Source organism: Notolepis coatsorum, assembly GCF_963971535.1.
Source record: "Notolepis coatsorum genome assembly, chromosome: 9".
NCBI lineage: Eukaryota > Metazoa > Chordata > Actinopteri > Aulopiformes > Paralepididae > Notolepis > Notolepis coatsorum.
In genome coordinates this window covers 35,321,798-35,339,445 of record NC_140173.1, presented here as the reverse complement: position 1 = coordinate 35,339,445, position 17,648 = coordinate 35,321,798, and the positions used below count along the sequence as shown (strand labels likewise).

Genomic DNA, 17,648 nt, shown 5'->3' with positions numbered 1-17,648 from the left:
GAGAGAGTGGGGGGGATAGAGGGGAGAGAGTGGGGGGGGGATAGAGGGGAGAGAGTGGGGGGGATAGAGGGGAGAGAGTGGGGGGGGTAGAGGGTGGGGGGATAGAGGGGAGAGAGTGGGGGGGATAGAGGGGAGAGAGTGGGGGATAGAGGGGAGAGAGTGGGGGGGTAGAGGGGAGAGAGTGTGGGGGATAGAGGGGAGAGAGTGGGGGGGATAGAGGGGAGAGAGTGTGGGGATAGAGGGGAGAGAGTGGGGGGGATAGAGGGGAGAGAGTGTGGGGATAGAGGGGAGAGAGTGGGGGGGGTAGAGGGGAGAGAGTGGGGGGGATAGAGGGGAGAGAGTGGGGGGGATAGAGGGGAGAGAGTGTGGGGATAGAGGGGAGAGAGTGTGGGGATAGAGGGGAGAGAGTGGGGGGGGTAGAGGGGAGAGGGTGGGGGGATAGAGGGGAGAGAGTGTGGGGATAGAGGGGAGAGAGTGGGGGGGGTAGAGGGGAGAGGGTGGGGGGATAGAGGGGAGAGAGTGGGGGGGGTAGAGGGGAGAGAGTGGGGGGGATAGAGGGGAGAAAGTGGGGGGGGTAGAGGGGAGAGAGTGGGGGGGATAGAGGGGAGAAAGTGGGGGGATAGAGGGGAGAGAGTGTGGGGATAGAGGGGAGAGAGTGGGGGGGGTAGAGGGGAGAGGGTGGGGGGATAGAGGGGAGAGAGTGTGGGGATAGAGGGGAGAGAGTGGGGGGGGTAGAGGGGAGAGGGTGGGGGGATAGAGGGGAGAGAGTGGGGGGGATAGAGGGGAGAGAGTGGGGGGATAGAGGGGAGAGAGTGTGGGGATAGAGGGGAGAGAGTGGGGGGATAGAGGGGAGAGAGTGGGGGGATAGAGGGGAGAGAGTGGGGGGATAGAGGGGAGAGAGTGTGGGGATAGAGGGGAGAGAGTGGGGGGATAGAGGGGAGAGAGTGTGGGGATAAAGGGGAGAGAGTGTGGGGATAGAGAGGAGAGAGTGGGGGGGGTAGAGGGGAGAGGGTGGGGGGATAGAGGGGAGAGAGTGGGGGGGATAGAGGGGAGAGAGTGGGGGGGAGAGAGTGTGGGGAGAGAGTGTGGGGATAGAGGGGAGAGAGTGGGGGGGTAGAGGGGAGAGGGTGGGGGGATAGAGGGGAGAGAGTGGGGGGGATAGAGGGGAGAGAGTGGGGGGGATAGAGGGGAGAGAGTGTGGGGATAGAGGGGAGAGAGTGGGGGGGGGTAGAGGGGAGAGGGTGGGGGGATAGAGGGGAGAGGGTGGGGGGATAGAGGGGAGAGAGTGGGGGGGGGATAGAGGGGAGAGAGTGGGGGGATAGAGGGGAGAGAGTGGGGGATAGAGGGGAGAGAGTGGGGGGGATAGAGGGGAGAGAGTGGGGGGATAGAGGGGAGAGAGTGGGGGGATAGAGGGGAGAGAGTGGGGGGGATAGAGGGGAGAGAGTGGGGGGATAGAGGGGAGAGAGTGGGGGGATAGAGGGGAGAGAGTGGGGGGGATAGAGAGGAGAGAGTGGGGGGGGATAGAGGGGAGAGAGCGGGGGATAGAGGGGAGAGAGTGGGGGGATAGAGGGGAGAGAGTGGGGGGATAGAGGGGAGAGAGTGGGGGGATAGAGGGGAGAGAGTGGGGGGGATAGAGATGAGAGAGTGGGGGGGATAGAGGGGAGAGAGTGGGGGGATAGAGAGGAGAGAGTGGGGGGGATAGGGGAGAGAGTGGGGCGATAGAGGGGAGAGAGTGGGGGGGATAGAGGGGAGGATAGAACGGAGAGAGTGGGGGGTAGAGGGGAGAGAGTGGGGGGGATAGAGGGGAGAGAGTGGGGGGGATAGATAGACAGACCTCTCCGGAGGTCTCGTAGTGGTTACCGGAGTGCCGGATGTCCCGCGATGATGTCGGGGAGTTCGCGACCCTCTCTGCGCCACCCCCTATCTCCCTGTCTCCGGCTGTCCCTGAGCAACGACCGGAGTGTTGAATGTCCCGTGACTAAGACGGGGAGGACGTGACCCTCTCTGCGCCGCCCCTGTGCCTCAAATAGATCCGCTATCAATTCTATCTTTAATCTTTCAAAATGTTCAGTTGCTATCGCTATTAGCTCTATCTTTAATTTTTCAAAATGTACAGTTGCTATTGCATGCACTCATCTGTGTTTCACCACACACATGAGTGCATGCTTACCAACTGTCCGTCTGCAACACTACTATCACCAACATCTAAGAAGGGAGATCCCCCCTTGAACGGCCCTTCTAAGGTTTCTCTCCTCCACACTGCCTGTGGAGCTTTTTTCCCTATTGTTAGGTTTTAGTGAGTTTTTCCTTACCTTCGCGTGGGGTATGTCTGGGAGTGCTTGCATTCTTTCATTTATTTGCATTCATCTAAAAAATGTTTGGACCCTATGGTGTTCTTGTTCTGTTCTTGACTTATTGTTATGTTGTCTTCTTGACCTGTTTAAAGAAGACCTGTACGGCCCATGGGGACATTAACGTGTGTTGTCGGGCCCTATAAATAAATTTGATTTGATTTGATTTATTATTAAAGTCTTCAGTTCCAGCCAACAGACATGCTTACCTTCTACCTGCTGCAGGTCTCCTATCATGTACAGTAATACAGTATGTGTCTGTGTGTGTCTATAAAGAGAGAGAGGAGGTCCTACCAGACAGCCAATCAGAGAGCTACCTTGATCAGAGGGGGCGGGCTGTATGTTACCAGGGTGGTTGGTGAGTGGCTCACCTCCAGGACCTTGCCTGTGATGAACTGATGACACGCCTCACACTGAACACCAAAGTGGATCTGGTAGTCCTTCTCACAGTAGGGGGCGCCGTCTCTGGAGGAGACAAGAGGTGGGAGTAGAACAAATACTGGTGGCTTCACAGTCAAATATTATTATTGTGTATAAAGACATACTGTACATACATACATACATACATACATACATACATACATACATACATACATACATACATACATACATACATACATACAATACATACATACATACATACATACATACATACATACATACATACATACATACATACATACATACATACATACATACATACATACATACATACATACATACATACATACATACATACATGTATCCCTGTGTACCAACCCCTGTTATTGGACAACGACAATTCTCTTGGATTACGGATTGGCTGACACTTACACTAACCTCTTCCTTCCCCCTAAACAGCAATAAAAGGTCTGTTAAACTTGCTTCTACCTTGGGCCGTGTGTATTTTGTTAATTCCAATCTGGTGACAGTTCAATACACCCCCGAGTCTGTCACAATACATACACACACACACACACACACACACATTGGAAAATTGTTGTCTTTGTTTTTTAAAGGAACACGCCAACATTTTGGGAAATTAGCTTACCGTCTTCTCCAGAGAGAGACAAGAAGATAGATACCAGTTTCCTCTCTGTGCGTTCAGTAGAAAGCTATCTGGCTGCACGTTAGCTTAGCATAGCACAATGAATGGAAGCAGACAGTGACGGTTAGCCTAGGCATTGTCCAACTAACACCTCTCCCGAAGGCTAACCAGCACTGTCCGCTTCCATTCATTGTGCTAAACTAAGCTAACGTGCAGCCAGATAGCTTTGTCCAGAAAGCAGCTACATAATTGTAAGGTATATGACACAGACAATCTATTTTCTATTACAAAAACAGTGATGGTATTGTATACTGTATCAGTAGTACTTACTTGCTGATGTACTCTCCGGTCAGCACCTTGCCACAGGCCTTACATTTGAAGCAGCCCAGGTGCCACTGTCTGTCTAGAGCCAGGAGAGCCTGTCCGTTCTTAATGTCTCTACCACAGCCAGCACAGCCTGGAGAGAGAGAGACACACACGCACACACACACACACACACACACACACACACACACACACACACACACACACACACACACACACACACACACACACACACACACACACACACACACACACACACACACACACACACACACACACACACACACATGAACAGAAGTACAAGGAAGCCTCATACAAAGGACATAAACACTGCCAGTGCAGTCAGAAAGTATGAAAGAATAGCCAGTTACAAAGTGCATGGACGGCAGAACGCTGTTACATACATACAGTATGGCTGAACTACCTGTCGGACACATCGGACATGAATCATGGATAAAGGAAACAACGCCTCCTCCAAATTGAGCGGCTTCATATAATAGCTCCTTTTGGGGAGACCGGCTATTTGTAGGCCCCTCACAACCAACTTGTGCACATGCCCTAGGCTGCCAAAGATGAAAACTAGAAGTTTACATCTGTAGCCTATAGCTGTGAGATGGTCTGCTGTAGCTGTTGGTATTTCAACACTTTGGTTAGAAAGGCTTCTTCTAAGCTGTAATCAAAAGTACAGCCAACCTCAAGAATGGACACACACTAGGGCGGCCGGGTAGCGCAGCGGACTAAGCGTCTGTCTACCACCGTGGTACAGTGGGATCGAATCCAACTGCCAGCGGTACCTCCGGCTTGGTCGGTCGTCCATACTGACACAATTGGCAGTGTCAGTGGGTGGGAAAGCCGGTGGGGTGGGTCCTGGTCGTTGTAAACAGCGCCTCCTACAGGTCGGTCGGGGCGCCTGCACAGCGAGGGAGGGAACTGGGAGGGGTAGTGTGATCCTCCCACGCGTTACACTCCCCCAGTGAGAGTCCTCGCTGCCAGGTGAAAAGAAGCGGCTGGCTGTCTCCACATGTGTCGGAGGAAGCATGTGATAGACTTCAGGGCTCCCTAAACCGACCAGTGGGGGGAACATGCACGCAACGACCAGGAAGGGGAGGGGGGAATTGGCATAACGACAAAAAATTGGGATGCGAGAAAAATACAGAAAAAGGGAGGAGAAAAAGTAGATACACATTTTTTTTTAAAGAATGGACACACACACACACACACACACACACACACACACACACACACACACACACACACAGCGACATGACTAACAGGTGTACACAGGGCCGGGGGGGTGCGGATCAAACTATTTGTCCCCTCCAGCCACAGTCATGAATGATTATTAATAGCAGCAGAATAAAGCGTCTCTCTGGTCCTTTAGCTCAGTGGTTCTCAAAGGAGACCTGGTTAATACGATTTATTAACTCAATCAAAGTATCAATACAAAATTGTCCGAGTTATACTGGATGACTCTCAACGTAGTGTTTAGCTAGGACACCCGGGATGAGAGACTCCTCACTGGATCTTGAACCATCTTTATACGTACAAAGTGTAAAGGGTGGGGGTCAATGGAATGGGACATCTTTGGGGACATAATCAACTTGCCGCCCCGCACCCCCCTCGCACCCCCCATCCCCAACCCCCGGTGACATAACTCCACACTTCTACATTACAACAATAACTGTGAACCGGACTTGCATTGCTGAATTATACACTATAATAATTTATTTTTTTTAATAATAATGCAGGACCTGTTGCAGAGGTCTTTATTCGGCATGCAACGACACTCAATGTTTTAGTGGTACACACAGCGGTTAGTTTTTAGCACACACACCGGAACACACACGCATGCATTGTCTCTTTAGGATCGCAGATGCGATTTGTCTCTGCGATTAACCCATCCCGTCGTCCTTCCCCCCCAAGGGCAGCTGGGAGCAGACAGGCGTCAACGTGAGCCGCGCCAGGGGACCAATCCAAGTGCTCCTGTCCGTCTTCGTCAAGGACGCCACAGCGTTAGCGATCTGTTGTTGTGCATGTTTTTCCATTGGGTTTATCTTATCGGGGGGGAAACCCTTGCGAGCACGGGGAGAACATGCAAACTCCACACAGAAAGGCCTGGGAGATACCCCACCTGGGTAACTGGCATCATGGAAACCTGGTCCCCAAGCGGGAATCGAACCCTGGACCTTCTTGCTGTGAGGCGACAGTGTTAACCACTACACCACCGTGCACTATTCCATCCAATAAACAAATAAACACTATTCCATCCATTATACACTATTCCATCCATTATACACTATTCCATCCATTGCAAGCCAACGCCCCCCCCCCCCTCCATCCATTAACTCAACTGGACTGTCACTGTACTATTTATTTGCACTAGCACTATTGCACTTGGGACATTGATTGACATTATATTATTGATATTATTATTTTGACATTGATATGACATTTGACATTTGACATTGATATTATATTATTGATATTATTATTTTGTACAATGCTATATTCAGTATGTTTGTATGCCAGTGGTGATGCTCTAAATTCAATTTCATTGTACCAACAATGACAATAAATATTCTATTCTATTCTATGATTCTATTCTATAATGGAAAGGTGGGGAAGAAGGGATGGGGGGAGGGATGGGGATAGGAAGGGAAGATGGGTAGATCAAAGAGAGGGGGGGGGAAGGGGGTCTTATCTTCCACAGGGCCACAGTGGTTCCCAAACGTCCCAAAGGACCAGATTGATATGTAACCATGGACCCTCATCTCAGGAGATATTATCTGTTGATAGATAAGGTTTAGCCCATCCATACCTGTCTCACAGTGGCATGCACAGATAGGGCTGAAGGGGGGCTTGAGCCCCTGCCCTTTTGCCCCAAGTGCCCATATTTTTGGTCAAATATGAACATGTTGGTGTTGGTGGGTGCCCTTTCTGTAGCTTTAGCCCCTGCCAGTACTAAGAACTGCTATTAGATAGAATATTAGTGAAATTCAACTACAGGATCCCCTGGAGCCGCATCAAGGACCCCCGCTTTGAGAACCACGATACGATACGATATCGATTCTTTGGACAAATATACGATATTTGCCGATATCACAAAGTCTGCCACAATACGATACGATTCGATTCAGGTGCCTGCGATCGATATGAGACGATATTATGTGCCCATTTAACACAATCAGTCACATTTAGATCAACTAAAAAAAGACTATGGAAATATCAATTGACGTTTTTATTTTTGAGCTCTTCCAGACATTTAAATGAAAAACAATCTATTGTTTTTAATACAAATAGACCTCCTGTTCACCGTTTTTGGTTAGTTTTTCTTATATTTATTATGTATTCATGTTTAAATATCAACATTATCTGTCCATCCTCAGTAACACACACACACACACACACACACACACACACACACACACACACACACACACACACACACACACAGAATGCCCCTCCCCCAGTCCCCACACACAGAAAGGTAGACTGCCCCCGCCCCTCCTCCTTCCCCTCTCCTCTCTCCTGTTCTCTCTCACGGTTAGCTGCTTAGCTTAAGCAGCTAACGTAACGTTAATTTAGATCTGCCCGCGCAATGTGGGCATAAAGTAAATTACGCACCAGCAAGAACCTGCGATCATCAGCTGCTGGACTACTAGAGGCTCCCAGAAACAGTCAAAAGAGGATCGGTAATGCAGCCTTTATCAACTAGTAAGGTAGTCTACACCCTCCCCAAACCGACAGTAGGGTAGTCTACACCCTCCCCAGACCGACAGTAGGGTAGTATAAACCCTCCCCAGACCGACAGTAGGGTGGTCTACACCCTCTCCAGACCGACAGTAGGGTAGTCTACACCCTCCCCAGACCGACAGTAGGGTAGTCTACACCCTCCCCAGACCGACAGTAGGGTAGTCTACACCCTCCCCAGACTGACAGTAGGGTAGTCTACACCCTCCCCAGACCGACAGTAGGGTAGTCTACACCCTCCCCAGACCGACAGTAGGGCAGTCTACACCCTCCCCAGACTGACAGTAGGGTAGTCTACACCCTCCCTAGACTGACAGTAGGGTAGTCTACACCCTCCCCAGACCGACAGTAGGGTAGTCTACACCCTCCCTAGACTGACAGTAGGGTAGTCTACACCCTCCCCAGACTGACAGTAAGGTAGTCTATACCCTCCACAGACCAACAGTAGGGTAGTCTACACCCTCCACAGATTGACAGTAAGGTAGTATACACCCTCCACAGACCGACAGTAGGGTGGTCTACACCCTCTCCAGACCGACAGTAGGGTAGTCTACACCCTCCCCAGACCGACAGTAGGGTAGTCTACACCCTCCCCAGACCGACAGTAGGGTAGTCTACACCCTCCCCAGACTGACAGTAGGGTAGTCTACACCCTCCCCAGACCGACAGTAAGGCAGTCTACACCCTCCCCAGACTGACAGTAGGGTAGTCTACACCCTCCCTAGACTGACAGTAGGGTAGTCTACACCCTCCCCAGACCGACAGTAGGGTAGTCTACACCCTCCCTAGACTGACAGTAGGGTAGTCTACACCCTCCCCAGACTGACAGTAAGGTAGTCTACACCCTCCACAGACCAACAGTAGGGTAGTCTACACCCTCCACAGATTGACAGTAAGGTAGTATACACCCTCCACAGACCGACAGTAGGGTAGTCTACACCCTCCCCAAACCGACAGTAGGGTAGTCTACACCCTCCCCAGACTGACAGTAAGGTAGTCTACACCCTCCCCAAACCGACAGTAGGGTAGTCTACACCCTCCCCAGACCGACAGTAGGGTAGTATACACCCTCCCCAGACCGACAGTAGGGTAGTCTACACCCTCCCCAGACCGACAGTAGGGTAGTCTATACCCTCCCCAGACTGACAGTAGGGTAGTCTACACCCTCCCCAGACTGACAGTAGGGTAGTCTACACCCTCCCCAGACCGACAGTAGGGTAGTCTACACCCTCCCCAGACCGACAGTAGGGTAGTCTACACCCTCCACAGACCGACAGTAGGGTAGTCTACACCCTCCACAGACCGACAGTAGGGTAGTCTACACCCTCCCCAGACCGACAGTAGGGTAGTCTACACCCTCCCCAGACTGACAGTAGGGTAGTCTACACCCTCCCCAGACTGACAGTAGGGTAGTCTACACCCTCCCCAGACTGACAGTAGGGTATCTACACCCTCCCCAGATTGACAGTAGGGTAGTCTACAGTCTTAGCTGCTTTACACTGGCTTCCTGTAACATTTAGAATTGACTTTAAGGTCCTTCTCCTTACATACAAAGCTCTAAATGGACAGGGACCTAGCTACATCGCCAACACTCTAATAAATTACGCACCAGCAAGAACCTGCGATCATCAGCTGCTGGACTACTAGCGGCTCCCAGAAACAGTCAAAAGAGGATCGGTAATGCAGCCTTTATCAACTATGCCCCAAAACTGTGGAACAAACTACCCCAAAACATCAGAGAAGCCAACTCGCTAGACATCTTTAAAAGACAGCTTAAAACCAGGGGAGGAAATTAGGCCACTTTACCCGCCAAATGCGGGTATTTTTTACGTTTGGCTGGTAAAAAAAATCAGATACTCGCCAGTTGGCTGGTAAGCCAAAAAGTTAGTTTCCTCCCCTGCTGGCGAGTATACAAAAAAATTAAACATTCTGCAATCACTGCACTGGCAAACGGTGCACGTCTTCTGAGTGTTCGCTTTAGTTGACAGTGCCACGAGAGCACTGCACAAGACCACCCGCGGACATATAATGTTTAATAAACGTTTGCGCAGTACTGGCCAACCCGCGGACATATAATAATAAAAGTCCCGCGGTACTAGGCTAGCCATCAGGAGCACTCGCAAACAGATAACGTTAAACACAGCAGAAGATGGAAAACAGACAGACTGACCAACGGGGAACTGCATCCAACCCTAGTACAACCCTCGAGTATAAGGACACATTTAAATCACAGAGGTGTAATGTTAGTCTACTGGAACTGTATACAGTGGTTAGCTTCTAGTTAGCGTTTTAGCTATAGCTGCTTGCTAGCTAACGTTAGCCCCGTGTGCTCAAAGCAGCCAGCTAGGTGTATCTGTTATGACTATAATGTTTCCAAAAAAGCACCGGACTACAACGTAAGGTTAGACATTTTATTTCATGCTCAAAAGCCCCTGGCTTGCACATCGCAGTCACGAAAGGGGCTAGCTCAACCAGTGCACAACAGCACACCAACCCAACTGACGTTACCACAACACTTGACGGTACTTCACAGCACTGTCGTAAGACCACCGTGCTGTCTTAAAGGCACAGTGTGCCTACCCAGATGCATACACAACATTGACGCGGCTTGACATACAAAGAAGTAATTATCACAATTAGTGATTTTTTTTGTCTGGTAAAAAATCTGTTTGGCTGGTAAAAAAATTCAGATACTCGCCAGTTGGCTGGTAAGCCAAAAAGTTAGTTTCCTCCCCTGCTTAAAACTTATCTCTTTGCTCAGGCATTTCACTGTGGGGTAATGCAGGCAAATATTTGAAGATAGATATCTGCTACCACCTAGTGGCAAGGGGAAATATTATTATAGAAACATCAGGGATATCCTGACACAAATTGTACTTACCTGCACTATTCTTACCCTGCCTACTTTTATACACTGCCTCAAATTCATGTGTCAGTTCTATGCTAATTTTATCTCACTACCTCCTACTGTATGCACTGTAATTTTAAGAGAACTATTTTATCACACTTTTTACTTCTTACTGATGACTATTTTTAAACTGAATCATTTTAAACTATTTTTATTATTTGTATTACTAAATCAAACTGTAAACAGAGAGCCTATTGGGATGCTAGATCCTAATGTGAAACACTGTGATTTACCATACCTTGCTATATTCTTACCCTACCTACTTGCATACACTTCCAATGAAATTCATATGTCGGTTCTATGATGTTAGAGTGATGCTCTGTTGTTGTGAGCGACACACTGCTCTGTTGTTATATAAGGTAACTTAGAACTGTACTTTGTAAAGAAACTCAAAGTGTTAAGAGCGATGGAAACTCAAAGTACTAAGAGCGATACACTGCTCTGTTGTTATATATATTTTTTTCTTTATTGAACAATCTTATCACACTTTTTACTGTCCGTTCTCTCTTATTATTTTTAGCCTATTTTAAACTGAATCAAACCGCACTTTTTTACTCTATCTAATCTATTCTATTTTATTATTTGTATTGTTGAAGAACTGTGATTTGCCTAACCTTGCTACCTCTCTATCTCTTTGTATTTACATTTTTAATTTTTATGCTCGCTTATGCCTGTATTTTTTACTGTTGTGAAGCACTTTGAACTGCAACCTCTGTATGAAAAGTGCTATACAAATAAAGTAATTATTATTATTACACCCTGCCCAGACTGACAGTAGGGTAGTCTACACCGCCACAGATTGACAGTAAGGTACCACAACGACCAGAAGGGGAATATATCTACTATATTTATTTTACCAGGAAGATCAATTGAAAACAGCTTCTCATTTACAATGATGACCTGGCAAGAGGCCCCAGCTGATGTTAAAACTATTTAAATTAAAACATTTTAATAAAAGGTATACAGTATACAGTAACTCACCTGTATGTGTTTAGTTAAGGTCTGTTTACTTTCTCATATTCTTATATTCAGAGTTAATTATATTGTTTACACTGTTTATTTTGATCTTTACTACAATTGTATTGCCTATATGTATGTCTTTCTACTATTACCCTTCCCATACCTGTACCTCCCCCAGGCTGCCCATACCTGTACCTCCCCCAGGCTGCCCATACCTGTACCTCCCCCAGGCTGCCCATACCTGTACCTCCCCCAGGCTGCCCATACCTGTACCTCCCCCAGGCTGCCCATACCTGTACCTCCCCCAGGCTGCCCATACCTGTACCTCCCCCTCCCCCATGCTGCCCATACCTGTACCTCCCCCATGCTGCCCATACCTGTACCTCCCCCATGCTGCCCATACCTGTACCTCCCCCATGCTGCCCATACCTGTACCTCCCCCATGCTGCCCATACCTGTACCTCCCCCATGCTGCCCATACCTGTACCTCCCCCATGCTGCCCATACCTGTACCTCCCCCATGCTGCCCATACCTGTACCTCCCCCTCCTCCCTGCCCATACCTGTACCTCCCCCTCCTCCCTGCCCATACCTGTACCTCCCCCATGCTGCCCATACCTGTACCTCCCCCTCCTCCCTGCCCATACCTGTACCTCCCCCATGCTGCTATGATTCCCACATTTTCCCAAGGCGATCAATAAAGGAACATCTTATCTAATCTTATCTTATCTTATATGATGCTCACATCATATAAGCATCATATAAGTATTGGAATACTTGAATATCATTGGGATTAATGTTTTACGTAAACAGTCCTTGTGGTTGATTATGGTGCAAATAGTATCCAGGACACTAGGTGGTGCTAGAGGGTAACTAAGCAATGTTCTGACTGCTTTCTTATAAAGAATTATATGACTCTTACTCTCTGGCTCTTAAACAGTACACTCCACATCCAAGTTAAAATACAGAGACTATACAGCACATGGATTCTGTCAGGTGACCCCATATACTGTGACCTCATACTGTGACCTCATACTGAGATCAGAACATCTCTGTGACCCTCAACAGCTTCTTTAATAAATATCATGTAAAAGTAAATGTGATTTCTCTGGTCATAAAGGCATCTCATCCTCAAAACGCATCTGGAGAAGCCGCACAGCTCAGTGAGGATTATGTTCTTTGACTTCAACACCATCCAGCCGTCACGGCTAGCGGAGAAGCTCTCTGTGATGCAGCTGGAGCACGGCTTGGTGGCCTGGATCAAGGACTACCTCACTGACAGACCGCAGTACGTCAGACTACAGGACGCGTGTAGCCTTTTTACAACGCATCCGCGTTTCCGGCGCTCTGATTGGCGGTCATGTGACATGTGCGCCCAATAGCGTGTTTGCCCATTTCCGCGTCGAATAGCCTGCAAACTACCTGGCGCTCTATCGCCATGCTCTAAGACAAACTCTAACCTTAACCAACTTTGAAATTAGTGCCTAAGCTTAACCGGCGAAAGAACTTGCCGTCACGCTCTAAGACAAACTCTAACCTTAACCAACTTCGAAGAGTGCCTAAGCTTAACCAGTGTAGAAACTTGCCGTCCCACGATTGGCGCTCATGTCACATGACCTGGCCAATCAGAGCGCAAAACGAGAACCCGGAAACGGCGATGCGTTGTAAAAAGGCTTCAAGCCTACAGGACAGTCAGTCTGACGTACTGGTGAGGAACACCGGCGCCCCCCAAGGAACTGTGCTGTCACCCTTCCTCTTCACCCTCTATACCTCAGACTTCTGCCACAACTCAAGCGGGTGCCATCTCTGATGACTCCTCCATCGTAAGCTACATCACTGACGGCGATGAGGAGGAGTATAGTTTCAAGTTTCAAGTTCCTTTATTAGTTGTCATACGAAAATACAGAATACTTTTATATGAAATGCTTTGTCCTGTTCTGCTCCTGAGAGTGTGCTAGATAAAAATAAAATAGATAAGTAAAAAATAGAAGTCAAAAGTACGTAACAAGTGTAAACAAAAGTGTTCAAAACAAATGTGTTCAATATACATATATACAATATACAATACAGAGTAGAAAGAAATTTGTAACTGAGTTACAATACAATATACATTACAATGCAGAAATGGGATGAGGTACAACTTAGGGTAAGGTGCAATGAGGTATGAGTTGTAGTGCAAATCTCTTTACCAATAAATATAAAGTGAACCTGTTAACCTGCAATGAGTCTCCTGGCCATTTTCGTTTTTGAGGACTGCATACTTTTTTTGCAAACCAAAACAACATACTTTATACGTATAGCACATGCATGAGCCTTGTCTCTTTTGAAAGATGACATTCAGAAGTTTCTGATTCCAGAAGAAAAAAATCCTCAAATACCGGCATGTAACTCGAGAACCGTTGAACGGATTTTGTCGGATTTTGTCACTATCGACAGGCAACAAATAAGCCTTCAATTCGATATATATTATATATTGTATTACAAAATATGCATACCGAGGGGTCGCCAAAGTGCCGGTTGCAAAGAATTCGAAAAACTTCCCATATGAGGGACGTTGCAGCTTAAGTGTTCTAAAGTGGGTAAAGCGGGTGCTACAGTGAGTTGTTTATTTAAAGTGAGTGTGTGCGTGTGGATGAACGGGCCACTCTCTGTAGAGCCCTGGTGGAGAGCTTTGTGGGGTGGAGCGACAGCATCACCATCTGAGGGGAGGAGGTGGAGGTGGTGGAGACATATAAGTTCCTTGGGGTACACCCAAACAATAAACTGGACTGGTCGGACAACACAGAGGAAGGGACAGAGCAGGCTGTTCTTCCTGAAGAGACTCAGGTCCTTCAACATGTGCAATAGACTATAGTCATTCTACCAGTCTGTAGTGGCCAGCGTCCTCTTCTATGCTGTGGCATGCTGGGGGGGCTACATCAACTCGAGGGACACCAACAAACTGAACAAGCTGGTGAGGAAGGCTAGCTCCGTGGTGGGAGTCGAGCTGGTCAGACTAGAGGTGGTGACAGAGAGGGGGAGAATAATAATAATAATAATAATAATAATAATAATAATAATAATAATAATAATAATAATAATAATAATAATAATAATAATAATAATAATAATAATAATAATAATAATATCTTAAATGTATATAGCGCCTTTCAGGAGACCCAAGGCGCTTAACAGCTAAGGGAGGGGGGAACAACGTAACAACAAAATATGAATCAAAGGGAAAGAAAGAAAGAAAACGAAAGAAAGAAAAAATGGGAAATCAGGCAGAGTCATTTACAAATTTGGTGAAAAGGTGGGTTTTGAGTTGGGATTTGAAAGAGTGCAGGGATGTAGCACTACGGATGTTTGGAGGGAGTGAGTTCCAGAGGGTGGGTGCGGCCACAGATAAGGAAGCTGGCTGCTATCCTGGAGAATCCCTCCCACCCCCTCTACGATGAGCTAGTCAAGATGAGAAGCACGTTCAGTCACAGACTCATACCCCCCCCCCCCCCCGACACTCAACTAACGGCCTCGGCCAGTCCTTCATACCAGCAGCCTCCACAACAGTGGGCAGGGACCGCTGCCAGACATTCAACTACTAGGAACTACGATCACTGAGTGTGTCTGACTTCCACCTAAATGGACTACCTCAACCTGAGGAGGAGCGGTTGTGTGTTCTATGTGATCTGGGAGTGGTGGAGGATGAATATAATTTAGTTTTTTATTGCCCTTTGTACACTGATTTGAGGAGGGCTTTATTTGAGAAAATTCAAATTGTAAATCCGGATTTGTTTTGGCAGTCTGAGAGTTGTATGTTGAGTTGTTTTTTTGTGGAGGACATCTTCAGTTTTGCAGGATTTTTGGAGAAAGCATGGCACTTGAGACTAAACACACTATATCCTATATAATTGTATATGAATTCCTCTTGTTTCTTTGTTTACATACATTGCTTACAGCTTGTGTTATATTACGTTTTATTGTATTTCCTTTTTCTTGTGGCCATCTTGGTCTATATGTCATAATTTGTCAAGTAATTTGTCAAGTATACTATTATATACCTATTGTTTATGTGTCTTGTAAGCCCATATGGGCTGGGCATACACCTGTATGTAAGACACGAAAATAAAAAACATCAAATCTAATCTAATCAAAACCTAAACGGACAATGTATAATGTATGGCGTATATCACGGCATATATACCTTATGCACACTGCACCTGTGTATACTGTATACTTACGCAATCGTAGCATATATTTAGCATATATTTAGATTATATATATATTATATTAGATAATAGATATTCGATTATTAGATTATATATATATATTGTAACTATATTTATTGTAAGTGAGGGATTTGGGGTGCTTTTTCAATGTATGTGATGTATAGATTGGGGAAAGATGGTAGCATCTAACGGTGCCAGGTCAGAGAGGGCAGAAATGTGTTTGGCTTAGCAGAGGTTGGTTCAGAACGGTGACCAGTGGATTGAATACACTGCCAGCGAGGGTGTTTGTTGACATTCCTTGGAAGAACATCTGAGATAAGACGGAGTGTCTCCCAGAGCGAGGGAGAGCGGTTCACAGTAGAGAAACGTTTTGAAGTGTGTGTAAAGGTTAAACGCGGTTGTCATGACAGCGCGTCGCCTGACAACCGGAAGAGGGGCGGGGCTATCGTTTCTATGACGAAGACCCTATAAGTCGAACAGTGTTTCCGGGTGGAAGGCAGACTAGAATCTGACCAAGAGCGAGGAGGACTGAGATCACACAGACACTCTCTCCTCTCATTGAGAGAGAGGGGGGGGGGGGGGGGGGGGGAATGCCACATCACCAGTAGCTTCGGCTACCACGAGGATGGTCTCGGCTAACGAACAGGCCTGACCACTATTGGACTGAATAACAAAAGGACGATAGACGAACACACCGAAAGATCATTAGAATCTTCAAGGACGATACAATTTGATAACATCTGACAACATCTGATTATGAGGTTCTGTTTATAGCAATAAAACAACACTTTTCCTCATAAGGTATCTCACGGTGTCGAAGTGTCAAATTCTTACGGAGGTGGAGAATTATTATGGTTTATGGATTGCACTAACGGGGGGAGATAAGGATCTTATCTACCAGTATCGGAGACGTCAGGACCATTAAAAGTACACAACGCAGAGGAATTGGATGGAGGGCCAAACAGACGAAGACGTGATACTGGCCAGTTTGATCAGGATCTTACAGTTGATGCCGTTGGGACCCGGATTATTGCTTGCTTTGAAGTTGCTTGAAAGGAAGAGACTGTGTGCAGTGCCGAGGCGTGAAGGGGTAGCCATGGACGCGAGCCAACCCAGCGAGCGAGCCGAGCAAGGCCGGAGAGATAAACAGCGCCATGGACCCAGCCATGGACCAGAACAACTGACGGTGAAAAGATAAAGTGAGTCTCAACAACTTCACAAGCCAATAAGAAAACGAACAATAGTGTATCCGTAAACGTAATTAGTTTGACACAGAGAATGCCAGCTGTAATAGTGTGTTTGAATAACAGCAGAGCGGCACCGGTTTTTGTTTTAAAAATCGAGAGTCTTATCTACAGAGCACAGAAGCCACTGTATAGGAGATGGGAAGGGAGGCAAAGGGGAGATGTTCATTCAGTTAAAGGGGCAACATCGTATTTAGTTTGATTACTGTTCAAAACGCAGAAAGCGGGAAGCGGGACTGTGACGTGAAGGGAGAGAATGTTTGAGACATTAAAGGGACGGTGGGAAAAAAAAGAAGAAAAAATTGAGCAGACAAAAATGGCCGCAGCCACGAGGGGTTTAGAATCAGGAAGTGACACGTCACCTACAATCCTCTAGACTGAGTTTTGGCCGCCATCTAGGGGGGCAGTGGGATAATACAGGCAAATGGAGGAGGAGTAGGTCGCCACCTAGTGGCGGAGGGGGGGGGGGTAGTGCTGGGGAGTTTCCATTACCCATAGGGGAATATTTAGAGTTTAATTCAATTAAGGAGTTTAATTGCGGAGGGGGGGGGGGGGGGGGTAGTGCTGGGGAGTTTCCATTACCCATAGGGGAATATTTAGAGTTTAAGTTAATTAAGGAGTTTAATTTTTTCAAGATTACCAACTGCTTGTGTGTATACACGGTGGTGTATGTGAGAACTTTGTAAAGGAACTCAAAGTGTGGTATAGAGCGACGGGACAGCTCCAGGGCGACGGTAGACAGCCCCGTAGGGTATAGAGCGACGTGACAGCTCCAGGGCGACGGTAGACAGCCCCGTAGAGTATAGAGCGACGGACAGCTCTGTTGTATGTTAGATGATAGTACGAGTACGTATGTGAGTTAGGGGCAGGGAACCAACCT

General features: G+C 47.3%; 1 protein-coding gene across 3 annotated transcripts in view; it reads right to left on the bottom strand.

Moving 5' to 3' along the window:
- Positions 1 to 17,648, bottom strand: part of LOC311234212 (actin-binding LIM protein 1-like) — a 283,408-nt gene that overhangs the window by 79,498 nt on the left and 186,262 nt on the right. For all 3 annotated transcript variants that reach the window (XM_084321336.1, XM_084321334.1, XM_084321335.1), the window contains exons 5-6: positions 3,709 to 3,835; positions 2,723 to 2,816 (exon numbers count right to left, since the gene is read on the bottom strand). In XM_084321336.1, the coding sequence (XP_084177462.1) occupies positions 2,723 to 2,816; positions 3,709 to 3,835 (221 nt within the window). The remainder of the gene's footprint in view (positions 1 to 2,722; positions 2,817 to 3,708; positions 3,836 to 17,648) is intronic.